Source organism: Galeopterus variegatus, unplaced genomic scaffold (genome assembly GCF_000696425.1).
Source record: "Galeopterus variegatus unplaced genomic scaffold, G_variegatus-3.0.2 Scaffold4114, whole genome shotgun sequence".
Classification (NCBI taxonomy): Eukaryota; Metazoa; Chordata; class Mammalia; order Dermoptera; family Cynocephalidae; genus Galeopterus; species Galeopterus variegatus.
Genome location: NW_007730225.1, coordinates 108,655 through 126,914, shown reverse-complemented (window position 1 = coordinate 126,914; position 18,260 = coordinate 108,655). Strand labels below are relative to the sequence as shown.

General features: G+C 38.1%; 1 protein-coding gene across 2 annotated transcripts in view; it reads right to left on the bottom strand.

The window, feature by feature from the left end:
- Positions 1-18,260, bottom strand: part of CTNNA1 (catenin (cadherin-associated protein), alpha 1, 102kDa) — a 124,769-nt gene that overhangs the window by 25,136 nt on the left and 81,373 nt on the right. For both annotated transcript variants that reach the window (XM_008586775.1, XM_008586776.1), the window contains one exon: positions 6,426-6,518. In XM_008586775.1, coding sequence (XP_008584997.1) covers positions 6,426-6,518 — 93 coding nt within the window. The remainder of the gene's footprint in view (positions 1-6,425; positions 6,519-18,260) is intronic.

The window sequence follows — 18,260 nt, the reverse complement described above, 5'->3', positions numbered from 1 at the left end:
GATCCATTGCCCGACCCGAAAAAAGACAAAAAGGAAAAAAAAAAAAAAAAAGCCAAAGTAATTAGAACAGAACAGTCTAAAAAGAAACCCTACCATATAGCAGAATTAGTGTATGATAAAAGTAACACCACAAATTAGTAGAGACCAGTATATCAGTTTTACATTTGATGGGCTATTTGGAGAAAAATAACATTATAGTCTCACTTCAAACTTAATCCATTCATTACTCCCTTCATTTATGCACTAAGCCAAGCCATAATTATTCAGTTCTTTTATGTACCAAGATCGTTTTCAGATAGATAGTGAACTAAAATAGGAATAACAAAGCTAGAAGAATGTATTTATTGAATATTTAAACAGAAATAAATATTTATGTCTTGGAAAATTCTTTTCTATTTCCATATAACACGATAAACAGACTTATAAATTTGACCATATTACATCTGTGTTTAAATATATATGACAGATTAAACATATAGTGTTAGATAAGTCAGTAAGGAGAACACCAAAATATCAGTAGTAAGACAGGAACAGACATGGACCACCTACCTAAGGTGAACTACAATAACTAGGAAACTGGGGGAAAAAGTTTTCTCTTACTTATAATCAAAGAAATACAAATTAATGTGGGTTACTATTTTTGCTTATCAAATTTGCAAGGAACCGCAAATTAGGCACTACCGCCACATTGAATGGCAAGTTTTAAAACGCTGCTACTGGCTTGAGCCTCCAGTATAATGTTGCATAGAAGCGAGCATGGTGGAACATCCTTGTCTTGTTTCTGATCATTCAGTCTTTCACTATTAAGTACAATGTTAGCTATTGATTTTTCCTAGATATCCTTTATCAGGCTGAGGAAATTCTCTTCCATTCCTGCCTTGCAGAGTGTTTTTATCAGGACTGCATGTTGGATTTTGTCAAATACTTCTATTTTCACCATTCTGGATATTTTTCTTTTGTCTCCTTTGCTGTCTTGTCTTCTTCCATTAGTGTTAGAGTCTCTTGAGGCTCAGTCCTATGATACCTTCTTTCCTCTATGTTCCTCCCACCCCTGAACAATTCATCTAGTCTCCTGATTTTAAATACCACCCATTTGCCAACTACTCCCCCATCTCCCACCTAGACCAGTCATTCTAACTAATTCATATTCCAACTAAATACCCAATAGCTCTCCCTGGATATCTCAGATATTTCAAATCGAACATGTCCAAAATAAAACTCATGATTTCCTCATCCCAACCATGCTGAGTGGGTCTCAATTTAAAATTCTTGATCACTAAACTTCAAGTGAACTCTTGGAGACAGCAAGAGAACTACATTTCCCTAGTTCAGTCATTCCTTCTCCTCTCCTTAAGTCTGGACTCAAAATGAGTAATTGTTTTCATACCTTCCCCTCACACCTGTGATATCCCCACCAGCATCATCACTCCCAGTTTATAAGCCTACTCATTTAATTAAATGAAAAGATGAATGCAGTCAAAAAAGAATGCTTTAGACGCCTATCACCACACCTACCCATCTACCTGTACCTGTGCCACACACTTTGTCTCAGTTCCTTTTAATTATGATTGTTTCTCTCCATGCTCCCAGCTCAGACCAACCTCTCCACTTGTCTGCTCACTGGATCCACTCCACTGGTCTCATTTCCTCTCCTCTACTCCAGGACACTGCTCTAATAATTCTCCCCTCTCTATTGTATATTGTCAAAATTTCCCCTCTACTGGGTTATCTCAATCAGCATAAAAAACATGCTATAATAATTTCCATCTAAAAAACAACAAAAACACCAAAAAATACCTCTCAACCCCATATCTACCCCATGTCTCCACAACCCTTACATAAAACTTGGAAGAGCTGTCAACTTGCTATATTCAATTCATCTCCCCTCAGACATCCTCTATGGCTTACTCTGTCATTTCCTTCAGGTTTTTGCTTATATATATCACATTCTCATTGAGGTCTTTCTTGACCGTACTAACCACACTATTTAACACAGCATGATCAAAATTTGTGGGATGCAGCTAACACAGTGCTTTGAGAGACATGTATAGTATTAAAATGTTTAAATGTTACATTAGAAAAGGAGGAAGATCTCAGGTCAATGAGCAAAAAGCTTCCAACTTTAAAAGTAGAAAAAGGGCAAATTAAACCCTAAGCAAGTAAAAGGTAGAAAATAATAGAGTAAAAATTAATAAAAGACAAATTACCAAAGCTCACGTAAGAATACACAGATAACCTGAATATCCTAATATCTATTAAAGAAATTGAATTCATCATTAAAAACCATCCCACAAAGCAAACTCCAGACCCAGATGGAATGTACCAGCTAGGAGGCTTCATTGGTAAATTCTCCCAAACACTTAAAGAAGAGCTAATACCAAATATAACAGATTAATTCACAGATAAATCCAGAAAATAGAAGAGGGAGAAAAACTTTCCAGTTTTTATGATACAGAAATCAGACTTTACAACAAAAGAAAACAACAGAACAATATCATACACAAGTCTTACAAAGAGATTGCACAGGGTCTCTGGGGGCCTGTTACCTGCAGACCTTGGTTAAGGGTGAGGGGTGTGAGTGGTTGTGGAGATGGCAGAATACAGAAAATGCTCAGAGCAACTTTTAGTTAGAAGCATCTTCCTGAGCTCTTCTGTAAAACTGCTTTTCAAGAAAACTGGATTACAGATCCGAGAAGTGGAAAAGTGAAGTGAGTCAAAGGTACATGGCACTGTGATTGTGAAATAGTAGGTGAGTGGGAAATAAGGCCACAGGTGTGCTCTGCCCTGTATGACTTGGGTGCTCCTTTAAGGCCTACGTATTTTCCCACAAGATACAGGCCAGGCTGGCCTGGGTTGGTGCTTGTCAAACATGTCTGCCACAAAAATGATCAGAGTTCTCACAAGCACAATGGGAGAAGCAGCAATACAGAAGATAAATCTGAGGAAGCAGAAGGAATAATGAACAATTCCAGAAGTTACTTCTCAATTCAGTTAGTAAGTACAAAAAAGAAAAATAAAGAAGAAATGTAGATAAGCAATGGCTTTAAATACTTAATTCACCCCTCGCATTGATTTCCAAGAAAGGCCATAAACCAGGCTATATGAATTATTAAAGTGCCAAATTTAGGCTGCCTGGTTGGCTCAGTTGGTTAGAGAGTGGTGTTATAATACCAAGGTCAAGGGTTTGGATTCCCATACTGGCCAGTTGCCAAAAAAAAAAAAAAAAAAAAAAGAATAAAGTGCCAAATTTGTACTTGTATTAAATATGTAATGCTCATTTTTACATAATGAACTAAGAAAAATAAAATATTAAGTGAGATAATCTCCAAAATTCCCTCCTCTGATTTTAAAGCCTCAATTGTCAGAAACCTCCTGCTGTTGAGGTTTTGTTTTTCTGTTTTTGTTTTTCCTTCCTGGCCAACATGAAGTGGCTTTGAATTTTAAAATGGAAATATTTAAAGCAGCTACTATATGCTAAAACTTGGGCACATCACATCCACAAGCAAAACATAATGTCTGGGACATGTGGGTACAGATTCAGGTGCTTCCCCACTCAAAACAGTTTATAAAACTGTTTCCATGTAAAAGTTTGTGAGACTGGGACTCTGCTCTGATGGAGATAGGTCCCTTTTTGATAAACAGAGTGAGAGAGTGCAGCCACAAAGTAGAAGGCAATGTACAGAGAGAGCTGACCTACTTCCTTTCTTACTGAAGATAACAGCAAATCACCAAAAAAATGTGGGTGCTTTTTTACCCTCAGCAACAAATAGAGCCACTTTCAGGTTATTTATTCTCTACTCAACTTTAATATCTCAAATATTTAGAGTTAAAAGTTGCTTAACTGCTAAAAAATAAGTATTTTAGAATGGACTTTCCCATTTCTGAAAGTTAATTTGCTATCGTGCAAACTGGAAAATAGGGATAAGAACTCCTCTTATGGTACCATCTGTCATTTTTTCCCCCACCAGAATAGAAAAATGAGGTGCAGGAGCCTAACCACCCTAAGTGTGGGTGGGGTCAACAGAAAAGAGCTCCCAGCACAGGGACCAGGGCTGCCTGAGTGCAGCAGCCTGGGTGTGAAGCACAAAAAAAATCCTAAAAACACCGAACATCTATTCCACACTGTGGACAGATGTCAACAGTAGCTTTAGAATAGAGAAATATGTATTTTAATAAAATGTCTACAGTAGCACATTAAAACACCATCTAGAACTCCTGGTGAATTAACTAACTTAGCTAGTTAACTCATTGGTTGATTAATTAACTTGCCTAGACTCTGCAAGGAAAGACCTCAGGACTAGGACCCCTGGTGCCTACGATCATTGCCCACATTAGGCTGAAAAGTATGGAGAGGTCTCCATAATCAAAGCTCTTTTCCTCAGAGGGCTACCTTGACAGAGAAGTCTTTTAGGTATGAAACACATGGGCCAGGGCAGGCCAGATGCAGCTCACAGAACAGTTTGATTTATTTCTCTCAAAGATTTTCAAAACTTTAAATTAGTTACCAGTTGCTTAAAATTGAGACTTGGCAGAAAAATCAGAATTTCTGAGTTTTCCTTGAAAATAATGAAAGGATCTGGCAGTAATGGTCTGGGGTAGAGTCATAGTTGTGTCACTGAAAAGCGGTACATGCTGCCCAGTCTGCCACTACCATGCATGTCAACACCTACTGTATTTGCCATTTCTGGACTTGCCCACCCTGTATAGGAGCAAGGGTAGGAATGAGCCCAGGTGAGAACATGGAGAATAATCATGCCTGGAGAGACACCTGGAGAAACATCCAGGACAGATACCCAACACCAAGTGTGGTCTGGGCACTCTGTCCAAAGCCCATTCCTGCTGATGTCTTTTTTAGAGGGAGAAATGAAACTGCAAAGGAGGAGAAATAATGCTTTCTGAAGCAAATGCAAACCCCATGCAACATAGCCTAGTCACACGATTCACGCACACCAGAATTTTCATTAGGATCTACTAGACTCTCCCTGTGATTTTTTTTTCTGGGCTTTAAGATCATTTATATAAATACTCCTGGTAGGTGTGATCAGCTATGTTACCATCTGTTTCCTCAGACCGAAAGCATTGTCGCTTTTCTAGCATTTCAAAACCAAATGGAGAACCAAAGACATTAAAAACGAAATGCTGATAGGGTAAAATGGCAAACTTGAGGAAAGAATGCCAAATCTTTAGAAATCCACTCTAAATTTATTTCATACATATTGGTCATCCATGAACTTTCTGGAGGTGGTGATTAAATCCATTAAGCTTTTTATCTGTATAGCTATCAGTCACTGGCAGATTTCATGACTGGATTAAAGCCACATGGCTGGGAATTAGAACAAATGTCCTAACTAATCTATGAATCAGTTAGAATCAGGGTTGATAACCACCAAGACAGGCTTTACTTATTCTGGTTGCCTACCTTGAGTGTTAGGGATTACTTATATAAAAGAGCCAAAGGAATGGTCACGGTAAATTTTAAAGTTGGTTGCAGACACAACATAGAAACTTCATTCCTGTGACCTCTATGCCATGACTCCAGTTCCACTACTTACTCCTCTTTATTTGTGGCTACTGACATCTAGCAGGACACATAGATAGTAGTTAATATAAGTCTTCAGAGCGTGCCATGAGCATTCTCTACTTGCACTGCTTAGAAATCCTTATGAGTGGCAAGGAGTATCAGGCCATACAGAGTCAACTCCCCTCACAGGAGGCAGGCAACACATTGGGTGCTTCAAAAAAAGCCTTCATTGTTATATGTGCTTCAGAGTCTTTCTAGAGTGCCAGATGCTTAACACAGCCTAATCACCAGTCTTCCAACATGCAATTATAAAGAGAGAAAAGTTCTTGAGCTTTTTCTTCAGGAGCTGGCTGAATTAAGTTATATATATATATACATATACATATACATATACATATACATATATATACATACACATACATATATATATCATAAGGCTACTTAGGACTTTACAGATTAATGGGACTAGCTCTTGAATCTAGTTCCCTGCAACACAGAGACCGAAATACCAGCCATTAAGATGGAGCATAGGTGGACAGCTGTTATACTTTCAGGATGCAGGGTAACCATCGTGGTTCCTATACTACCAGATGCTGCAGATAGCCCTCCCTCAAGCAGGGTGTAGAGTGAACAATGTGGTAACTGCCACCCCCCACTTTCCAGTAATAGAGGACACTATGCATTTTTAATAAAGGGCAAGGAGGTAATAATACGTGATGACCTGAGGAAATGTCACAACGTTAAACATAAGTTCTTCCAAACTGTGTGGGCTCTGTGTCAGTGATTTATCCCCAGGACTTCTCAAATTCTAAAAACAAAATAAAACTTAACAAAATAAACCTCATTTCCACTCTAACCAAAATTCAGTTTGGTGATACCATAAACATTGCCGGTTGTACTCTACCTGAGGACAGAGCGCTTCTAACTGACTTGCAGACATTCGAACAAGCTTTACGCCTTCTTCATTGTTTGAGATGGAACAGGCCAAGTTGGCAACCTGTAAAATGGAACAACACAGAAGATCTTTGAAGACTTTTCTCTTTCGACTGCTGAGGAAAACAAGCATATATCAATCCTTACCCGACCTTTCCAGAACAGATGACGGGAGCACCAATGATGCTTCACTTCTCACAGACTAATTATTTGCTCATGAGGACACATTTTAAAACTCTGAATTAAGCAAATCAAACAGACTTGTATCACATGTCACATTATACGTTAGTGGCAGAACCTTCAAAGATCCCAGGGCCTATAACTCACAGGCTTTGCATGGCCTCTAATCTACCTAAGAGCAATTTCAGAAAGAGGTTCTCCTGCTGTGGGCAGTAACATGAGAAAAGCTCAGGAACCAAGGGCTTCAGGAAAGAACTGGTTGGTATCCTCAAATAAAAATGTATTCTGCCTCTGGAAAATGTAAACTAATCTATACTGACAAAAGGAAGATCAGTGGTTTCCTAGGGAGGAGAGTATGGGAAGAGGAAAAAAAACTGGTTGGTATCCTCAAATAAAAATGTATTCTGCCTCTGGAAAATGTAAACTAATCTATAGTAACAAAAGGAAGATCAGTGGTTTCCTAGGGAGGAGAGTATGGGAAGAGGAAAAACGGAGAAATTCAAAAGGGACACTGGGGAAATTTCTGGAGGGTAATAAGTATGTTCACTATTGGTTAATAGTTTCATAAGTATACTCATATGTCACTATCAAATTGTATGCTTTAAATGTGTACAATTTCCTATATGTCCATTACAATGCAATAAAGCTGTTAACATTTTTTAAAAAGGAAAAAATGCATTTTACAGCTGTTGTTAAAGGAAGGAAATCAAAATTCTAAAGTTGCTATTCTCATTTGACAGGTGAATGAATGCTTAGTTTAAATTAAGATGAGTTTTACTTAAACAACAAGGCTATTTTTCAAATAAAAAAAAAATAGCATGAAGACGACATCAAGATGAACCCAAGGCCATCTTCATCAAAAATGGAAAAGAAGACAGGGATGATGTTCCATAGTTAAGAAAAAAATGTCCTTCAACTGGGATCTAAAAAACATTGACCAGTGAACTCTTTCTTGGCTGATGCAGCTTAATTTGAACTAAAATCTTTACCTTCCCACCCACCCACTTCAATGATACAGCTCATGTAACCAGAAACAATCTTTCCAAGTTGTGCCATACTTCCTTTGCTGATGGTCTGGCTGGGCTGAGAATAGAATGTTGCTCTGTAGTGACCGCTAAGGCTGTGATCACTTATCCATGTTTCTAAATGAATAGGCTTGCCAATTCCATTAGTAATACCAGGACCCAACTGAATACAAGGTACTGAGACACATCTTTACCCCCATTGAAAATGAAGTTATGAATGATAAAGATATATGCACTTTCAGGGTATTTAAGTGCCAGAGTAAACAAGGGCAATGGCAATAGCCTCTGAGTTTCACTCCTCCACCCAACTTAAGCACATAAATACACAAGAAAAATTACACACTATAATGGCTGATGTTTGCAGTGTTACTGTTAAAGATGATCAGTTTTCTGTAAGACTGCTAACTATGAGAATCCTGTAATGCCTAATCACAAGGAGAAACAAAAGAAATAACATGCAATTTAAACACAGAAATGTAAGAAAATTGAACACTACTATTTATGGGGCCTTCAAAATCACATAAATGTATACTTCCTGAGACTTATAATTCTACCTTCTACTGTCAACTGGACCTGAACAAATAGTCATTTCTCTTCAGGATGACATTCTATAGAGATGACTGTAGATTTCTATTTGTTTGTTTAAAATTCACAAGATATGACCTAAGCTAAATTTTGTATAAGACTTAAAAAAAAAAAAGCGACACTGAGGGTTGCGATCCGTTGCCGGACACGAAAAAAAAGACAAAAAAAAAAAAAAAATTAGATGTGTTCATTAAAAGTCATATACAACTTCTATTGCAAACATAAAATTTGATGCTGATAACTAGCAACTGTCTCTGGTGAAGTGGGTGTACTAAATCCCAGAATGCTGCCCACTCCCATCTATTAGGCAGCCAGCCAAGTGTTAGATTCAGGACGGTCACTACAAGTACAATTTTATTTGTTTATATTCTCTCACTTTTATGACTCCTTAAAACTCACAAAAAATATTTAAGTTAGGAAGTGAAAGATTATATAAGTATTCTTTACTATAGCTCAGACACACGAGGGTGGTCTGTGGCTAAGGCTGAAATGGCTGACTTCTTTAAACCATCTTTTCTGTTTCCTGATACAAATCCTAACAAAGCAGAGGTTATGAAAGACTTGTTCTTTATTTTTAAAAAATTACTTAAAAACATTTCTGAAAGGGGTCGGCCCGGTGGCGCACTGCTACAGTGCGCTGCTTGTGAGTGCGGTGGCGCTCCCGCCGAGGGTTCGGATCCCACATACAGACCGGCCGCTCACTGGCTGAGCGAGGTGCGGGCGCAACACCAAGGGTTGCGGTCCCGTTGCCGGTCCCGGTCCGGTGCGGGCACGACACTGAGGGTTGCGATCCGTTGCCAGTCACGAAAAAAGACAAAAAAGAAAAAAAAAAAAAAAACATTTCTGAAGTACTGTTGAAGCAGTAATGTTCCTTAAGAGTACACTGCCTATTTCAGAAGGCCTGGAAGGAGGAAGCGGCACCTGTCACTGACAGTCTTCTTCAGATGAATGAACTTCAATTTACCCTCCAGGGACCAGGCTACTCACTTCCAACAATGACAAATGTGCAAATGCAACATTTTGACCATAGCTCTCTGAGAGGCTAACCTCATATACTAGTCCAGTCCTGACTACACTGAAGGGGGAGTGGGAGAGTGAGGGGAGAGGCTTCCTAAATGCCTCTTTCTCTGAGAAATCTGGGACTCCAGAAATTTGGGATAGCAGTTAGTACTGAGTCTAAAGAAGGGTCTGAAGTTTCAATTAAAAATACTCAGAGCAGCTAACTTCCACAGAGAACCCAGCAGAGCACAGACTTTGCAGTGATGAGCAATATCTCTAGATCTGTTCTGACAATACATTATTATATCTTTGCTACCACAGTTACTTGTGTATTAGCAACTTAAAAGTTTCTGATTCCTGCTAATCCAAGGGATGGACTAAGACTGACAGCATGACCATCAGCTTTGAGATCACAAAGCCTTCTTTAGCACTGTTTCTGCCTATCCCATGTGTGTGTGGACCGTATAGAAAAGCAGATTTCAGACAACCTGTAAACCCCTGATAAACAAACAGGCAAAGAACCAACCAAACAAACAAATAAAAAAACATCAGCCTTGTGTGTTGCTAGTTTCAGGAGTAGTCCAGTAACACTCTGAGCTGTTAAGGAGACTGTCACAGCAGGCTGCGCCATATCAACAAATGTAATATGTGTACCTGACAGAAAAGACAGCTTTTCATTTAGGGAAAGTTCTACTTTACTCCATAATGGATTATCTTTACTTAAATAAAATTTATTAAACGAAGATTTGTGTTGGAAAAATATCCCATTCTCCCACTGTAACTATTTCCCTCTACTGTACATGGACTGATCATTTCCTTAAGTCAAGCAAGCACAAACTACTTCCCATTTCCTTCAGTAACTGCTCCTGGATTCATATTTGGCTGAGTTGCTCAGTTGACCCTCATCCTGGAACCTCTGTAGGAAGAAAAGAATTTTTTTTGTTCTTGGTAATATGTTAACGACCTGCTCTCTCAACAGCTTATACCTACTATAGGAGTCAAACGAGTGAGAAGAGCTTTTAAGTCTAAATAATGACACCACAACCTAAGCAGGATTAACTGTACACTTAAAATGGGTGAATGTTACGGTATGTAAATTATACTTCAATAATCTTGTTTTTTAAGAATTCAGGGCTACACAGGTTAGAAACTTAGAGAAATGATCAGATGTTAGAAACGAGAAAGCAGAAATTCAGAGAGGTAAGAAAGCACTGAAAACAGTGCTCACCTTGGGGGTGGAAGGCATTCCATGACCAAAACTTGGGTTTTTAATGGGCCAGTGTCAGGGCCCTCATAAGGTAAATGCCTCAGGTAGATGCCTCAGATCAGAGACTTTGCATAGAGCTGGGACAGCCAAAAGGCAACAACCCTAGTGAAAGAGTGAATTAAGAAAAAAGTCACCACAAAAAGAAAAACAGTCGGATACTTGCCAGTCAGCATGCACTAAAGGAGAAGAAAAAGCCCCCCATACCCCATCCCAAATTCTAACAAAAAGCTTACTCTCCACAGAGGTTTAGATATACAAATAACATCATATGGTCCAAAAAACTTTTAGATTTAGGAAGGCATGTATTAGTAGTATCCCTAAGCAACTGGCCGAACAAATATAAGTGGAAATTTTCTCTAATGGAAGGTAATCTAAACCCAGGCCTCAAAGAATTCCCACACATAAAAAGCTAGGTATGTGAATGCAGAACTTAACAACACAGAAGGTACACAAGAAAATAAACCATCTTGGGCAAGAAAGAATAAGCAAAATAACACCTGTGTAATCAGATCCACAATAAAAGCAGATATTCAAATGACAAAAAGTAGAATATTAAAAAATATATTTATGTTAGTAGAAATAACATAAGGAAAACTACTGGAGGAAAAAAAAAAGAAATAACATCAGGATAAAGACACTCAAAAATGACTAGGCAGATTTGAAAAGAATCAAAATACAACTTCAAGAAAAAAATAATAACTTCTACCACTTCTAGGAATTAAAAATAACATTTACTAAGCACTGCTGAAAAGAGAATTCATAAAATGGAAAGTCAAACTGAAGAAATTACTCAGAAAAACCAAGAAATTTTCATGACATGGGAAATGCAAAAACCATAAAAGAAGTTAAGAGACATGCAAGATAAACTGAGGTCTACTATTTAACTACTAGGAATTTCAGAAGGAAAGAACAGAGAGAATAGCACGAGAAACAATACTGAAAGAGATGATGTCTGAAAAGTTTTCAAACTGGATGAAACGTAATTTTCAGACTTGGGAAGACAAACAAATTTCAAACAGGGTAAATAAGAAATCCATATTAAGACACACTATAGTGAAGCTTTAGGACAACAAAGACAAGAAAAATTTTTAAATAGCCAGGATGTAAATAAAAGTTATCTATAAAGAAAGGAGAGTAAGATTGCTGATTTCTCAAGAGCGACAATGAAAGCCAGAGACAAGGAAATAAAATCACTGAGAGGAAAAACTAACAATCATCCCTATACATCCAATGAAATTATGTTTTTGAGAATTAGGGCAAAATAAAGACATTAAGACAACAAACAAACAAACAAAAAACTCAAGCACATTTACTCCTAACAGATCTCTCCTCTTCCCACTAAAGAAATTTCTTTTTTTTTTTTTGAGACCGGCTGCACCGTGCTCAGCCAGTGAGCGCTGTGAGCTCACCGGCCATCCCTATATAGGATCCAAACCCGCAGCAGGAGCGCCGCCGCACTCTCCCGAGTGCACCACGGGCTCAGCCCCACTAAAGAAATTTATAAAGAATATACTTCAGGAAGAAGGGATGTGATCCCAGAAGAAGGTTTAAAATGCAAGGAGAAATGGGAAGCAGTACGAATATATCAGGTGAGTAAATTTAAGCAAACCTTGAAAAACATTAATAGGCTAAAAATTAAGAGATCCAAAATAGAGGACAACGATAATATTTAAGTTGGAGAGAGACTGAAATTAAAGCATTCTAAGATTCTTGTATTGTTTCAGAAGGAGGAAAAGATACTGATTAACCTCAACCTGTGAGTTAGACAAGCACTGTAACATACCCACAGTTTTTACTAATGAAACAGAGTGTGTGACTTCCAAAAAAGAAGAGGGGAAAATACAGGACATGGGGAACTCAATTAATCCAAAAGAGGGAAAGAGATTTAGAAATAGAGAAGAAGGGATGGAAGCAGAGGGTTAAGAAAGAGAAAGATAATAAAATGCAATGGTAAAAATGAGTTCACATCCATAATAATAATGAATGGCCTGAGTCATCAATCCTCCCAATATTGTCATTGGGAGACAGAAGGCCACATGCTGGTTTAACCCTTCATTGAATCTTAGTTGTTTGGCTCACAAATCAGTGGCAATTGAATGTTAAGAGCTTTGCCTTTATTGAGGGTCCTTTCAAAAAATAAAATAAAGTAGAATCTGTCACTATATTCATTATTAAAATGTTGAGCACCCATTTAATCATTCAATGTCTCATATAATATCCCCATGTAGGGAAACTTTTTACATTTTATTTTTAGGATAGGCTTATTTCCATGGGAAAATGGTCATATGTCTTTCATACTAAAGATATGAACTACACAACTGATTGTGTCTCATCCTTTTCCCTTGCTACCAGCAAGTTCAATGGGAAATCCAAACTCAAGTATAGCAATTATAGTTGGCAATTGTCTTCTATTCTTTTCTTGGTCCTGATTTTTCACATCAACCTTATTTTATCATATATGTTTTTGTTCAAAATGAGCCATGTCAACATAATTTTAGCAAGAGGCAGGATATAAATATAAACATCTCTAGTAAGAGATAAAAATACACTATTTTAAACAGCTTGGCTATTTGATATTTTTTAAAAGGCTTTCATGTGTTGATCACAACTCAGATGACCTTGTAATCATTTCCTTTGCATGGTACAATACAGATCACTTTAAAAGTTCCCTATTTCTATTTCTACCTAACTGCCGGAATAATCTATCAGTAAAAGTAGAAAAGGTGCCTGTCTAAACATTAGTCCATCATCTCCACTGATGAGGAAACAGGAAGTCCTACACTCTTTTCTGGAACAGAGCCAAGGTTGGGCAAAGTGCTTCCTTAGTCATTCCTATCAATGCTTCAAGAGAAAAGAAGGACCTTGATGTCCCTTAAGGAAAAGATTCATCCAACTGCCTTTACTTGATCATCCCAAAATTTGACTAGGTGGTTAAGTTGGGGGTAAGGCATTAAAAATAATACATACAAGATACTTTGGTCTCACATAATCACATGCATCTGAACTTAACAGACCCTTGAAAAATCAAACAATTGGCTTAGAATTCTTTTGGAATCCAAGGTCCCCAAGGACACCTGATTTCTTTTGTGCAAACACCCTACAGTCCTAGAAAACTGAAGCTTCATTTAATTTGCTATTTGCCAGAATTTCAACCTACAATATCATATAGGAGCACTGAGCAAATACCCAAGATGTCACAGTCCTATATGTCAGTGTTTAATTAAATGCTCCTTACAGAGTCTTCTACAAGGCCACTTTACCACACATTCTCAGCACACCACAGAATAAAAGTTGTAATGCAGATCATTCAATTTGCAGTTAAAACACACATTTCAAACCAATAAAGCCATACCCTATGAAGTAACAGGTAATGGGAAATGCTGGAGGGTGGGGGAGGGTAAGCAGGTAATGATAATATAACTCAAAAGCATGCCAGTTACATTCACTTTTTGTTTCTTAATTCACAAAGCAGTGAATGAGATACAATCTTATTGCAGCAAATTCATTATGAAAAGAGGCACATTTTAATACACTGTATGGGCTGAGGGAAAAGGGATACTAAACAATATATAGTTTTTATAGACAGGATTTCATGAATGGCACTTTCCCTGTTCCACTCTCTCAATTCGTAAAATTGAAAAGGATTCAGAAGAGAGCAAAATTAAAGGGAAAACTGATCGCTATTTAGCTATTAAACTGCTCGCAGCCAAAGGAGGTGGGCAAGGAATGAAGCAATTAAAAAGGGTGTTGCCTTATTGACAAAAAGGTTAATATTTCTGACAGCAAATAAATTTTCCACATCAATACACTTTAAATTGAAGAGCAACATAAAGAAATCATTAACTTTATGTGGGAGAAAGAGTCAAGTATAAAAGGTGTTATCATTACCTTGAAGCACAGCCATGCCACTTCACAGTCAGATGAAAGAAAAGCTTTTGGTGCTATACGCCAGAGCAGAAGAAAAGAGGACTCACCAGCTCACTAATACTGGCCCTCAACTCCTGCTCCTCCCACTCACTGGCCTTGAGGACACACAACACCTCTGCAACCTTCACAGACCACACAGGCAGTTCCTGGATTCCACTGACAACTATGGTGTGAAGAAGCCATGAGAAGTCCTAAGCAGACCCTCAGAAAATAACAGTTAAGAGAGACCTCACAGGAAATATTCTGTTATTTGCTTTCAGGTAAAATCACTAAAGTAATTTTAATAAGGATCTAATAAGCAGCCAGCACTATAAAGACTCATTGACGCTAACTGTATGCATGCAGAAGGACTGGAAGAATTCGTTTCTGTTGATAAAACCTCAATAGTCAGTCAGTATATGGTTTTTATTCTTGAAACTAACCTTGTATTTACACAATAAGATATACATAGAACACACCATAAAAATGTTTCCATTTCTGAATGGGTGTTATCCCTAGTATTACTCAGGAACAATTAACACATTTGAAGCCACTCTACATGACACCCTAAATTAAAGCATAACCTTTTTATACTATTTTATTTGGTCTGGGGGGAAAGTATTTCTATAGGAAATATTTCTATAAAGGAGTACATAAGTCTTCCAAAAACCAAGTCAGCAAAAGCCAACACATCTGTTTCAAATTTATTTTGGTCATGTATTAAAATGCTGCTTAAATAACAGCTTTTGCTCAACTTCCATTTCAAACATGTTTATTTGATTGTTTCTCTCTCCCCAGTAGAAGATAAAGTTCATATGGGTAAAGATTTTTGTCTTATTCACTACTACGTCCCTAGTTCCCAGAACAGTGACCAAGACATACTAGGAACTCTATAAATATTTTTTATAAGAATCTTTTTTCTCTCTCAAACTACAGAAAGTTTGCTATAGGTTTTTTGAAATCTTTATTCTAGTCAAACAAAACAAAAATAACTTTAAAAAATCGATGTCAGGACCGGCCTGTGGCTCACTTGGGAGAGTGTGGTGCTGATAACACCAAGGTCATGGGTTCGGATCCCTATAAAGGGATGGCCGGTTAGCTCACTTCAGAGAGCGTGGTGCTGACAACACCAAGTCAAGGGTTAAGATCCCCTAATCAGTCATCTTTAAAAAAAAATAAAAATAAAAATCAATGTCACTTAACCTTTAAAAAAAGTCTCCAAATTTTCTCCATCATCTCCATATCCTAAAAGATCTCACAATTCATCCCCTCAGGTAACATTATACAGAATGATGCGTTATGATGCTGTTTTGTATAAACACTACAAATATGTCAGCATAAGACAAAGTTCACTAACACTGATGTTCAGTCATAATGTAGAGCTTTGAGTTTCTCAAAGTACAGTCCTCAGACCACTGACTCAGAATTTTGGGGAATGGTAGCCTAGGAATCTGAATGTTGAGCACCTGGTTAGCTCTAATGTTTATTAACTTTGAGAACCAGTAGGCGCTTTTTTCTAATACTTGCTGAGTACCTACTATGTTCCAGGCACTATTCTAGGCCCATGTTCTCAAAGAACTTACATTCTACTGGAGTATGGTGAAGTACCAGACAAATAAGAAAATTAAGCAAATCCAATAATTCCAGATAGTGAGGAGAGCTTGGAGAATATAAACCATGTGACAGGATGAAAAAAATGACGGCTGGAGAATAGGATGAGGGATCCAGGAAAGCCTCTCTGCGGAGGTAACATCTGGCCAAGGGCACAAGCTGATAATACATTTAGGCAGGGCCAGAGAGGAAGCAGTAGTCAAGCGTGGCAGAACCCAGTCAGCAAGGGAGACACAGGAATACAGGCAGCTGCAAAGGCAGCCTGGGCTCCTTATGGACCACGGCTAAGAATCTGGGCTGTAGGCTTTTATCCCAAGTGTGAAGCCATGGGGGTGGGGCAGGTAGGTAGGGGTTGGTCCTGAAGCAAAGAAATGAAATGATCTGATTTAAAAGGACCATGTTGACTCCTTTGCAGAAAACAGGCTAGAGAGGGACAAGAGCGTAAGCAAAGAAATCAGTGAGGAGGCTGCTGGAGAACTCCAGTAAAAGATGGTTGTGTGGACAATGGAGCTAACCACAGGAATAAGGAAAAGTAGAATGATATGGGGACTTGTGGATTAGATATAGAACATGAGGGGGGAAAGAAAGAGGAATCAAAAATAAGTCCTAGATATTTGCCTTGAGAAACTGGGTGCAAAAATGGGGGGAAAAAAAAAAGTAAAATGATGTTTATCAGAGCATTTTATATAATAATAAAAGACTAAGAACAACCTAAGTAACCTAAATGCCTAATGGCAGGAACTGGTTAAATAAAAGGACCAGTTAGCAATGAATATAAATGCTATAAATGAGTACATCGTAACATGGTAAAATAGCCATGATATAAGCAAGGGCAAACATATTACATTATAACACATTATGATATCATTTGTCTCAACAAACTAATCAGTGTATCAATTTTGTGTGTTTAAAAAAAAAACAACAAAACAATCCACATATAGATGTGTGTATGAATCTATTCCAAAATGTTATTTTTCTTCTTTGTGCTTTATTTTCTACATTTGCTAAAGTGAACTTGTACTTCTTTTATAGGGTTTTTTGCCTTTTGGCGGGTTAATTTAAAAAGATCTATTTTAAAATGGCAGTGTCCCGAAACTGCACGTAATCTAAATTGGCATTTTTATCTTTTTTACCCAGGAACCTTGCTGCATAGGGATGCTTTCAGAGGCTCTTGTAATTTATCTAATAAAAAAGTTGGGCAAATAATCCTAAGCAGCATTGCTGTAGACAACACTGGGCACACCTGGCTGGTGAGAGTTCTACATGGCTCTAGAAAGGAGCCTGGTTTCACTTAGGTGTTGAAGAACACATTTTCTAACACCCAATAAGTCAGACTATACACCTTAGGGATCAGATGTCAGAGGAGTTCATTTGACCCCAGGGTAGCTAGCAATGTTATGTATGGCAGCAGGAAAGTGTTTATGGAGGAAAAGAAAAATTTTAAGTTTAACTGTAAGCCCAAAATATTTTTGGAGTATGTTAATGTTATTAAACACACAGCAGGGCAGAGCCCGTGGCGCACTCGGGAGAGTGTGGCACTGGGAGCGCAGCAGCGCTCCCGCCGTGGGTTCGGATCCTATATAGGGATGGCTGCCGGTGAGCTCACTGGCTGAGCGCAGTGCGGCTGGTCTCAAAAAGGACAAAAAAAAGAAAAAAAAAAACATACAGCAAAGTCAGAATCTTCACACTTGAGACAACACTAAGAAGTAACAACATAACCTCAAATCATAGCCTGACAGTCACTAGAAGGGCCGGCCTGTGGCTCACTCGGGAGAGTGCGGTGCTAATAGCCTGACAGTCACTTTGCAAATAAGATACTCTTCATCAACCTTGCAAATCTGCCTCCCATTCAGCACATTAACAGAACCTGCTCTGGGAAGCAGTTAGGCAGCTGGTACCCACAAAGAAGTTACTAGAACAGACTATGTTTCCTACAGTTACCGCAATTTTAATATGTTGATCATAGCAGATATTGAAAGGATACTGAAGGGAATAGTGGCAGACATGGTCTATCTAGATGTTTAAGAGAGCAAGATAAAAATAAAGAAATTCTTAACTGGCTGAAAGGTCAACTATATACAAGAATTGTCCAATCAAGGGAATGACTTCTAGCATTAAGCCAAAAGATTCTACCTTATGCCTTGTCTTAGACAACATTTTTAAAACATCAGATTGGGGGCCGGCCCGGTGGCGCACTGCTATAGTGCACCGCTTGGGAAGCGCGGCGGCGCTC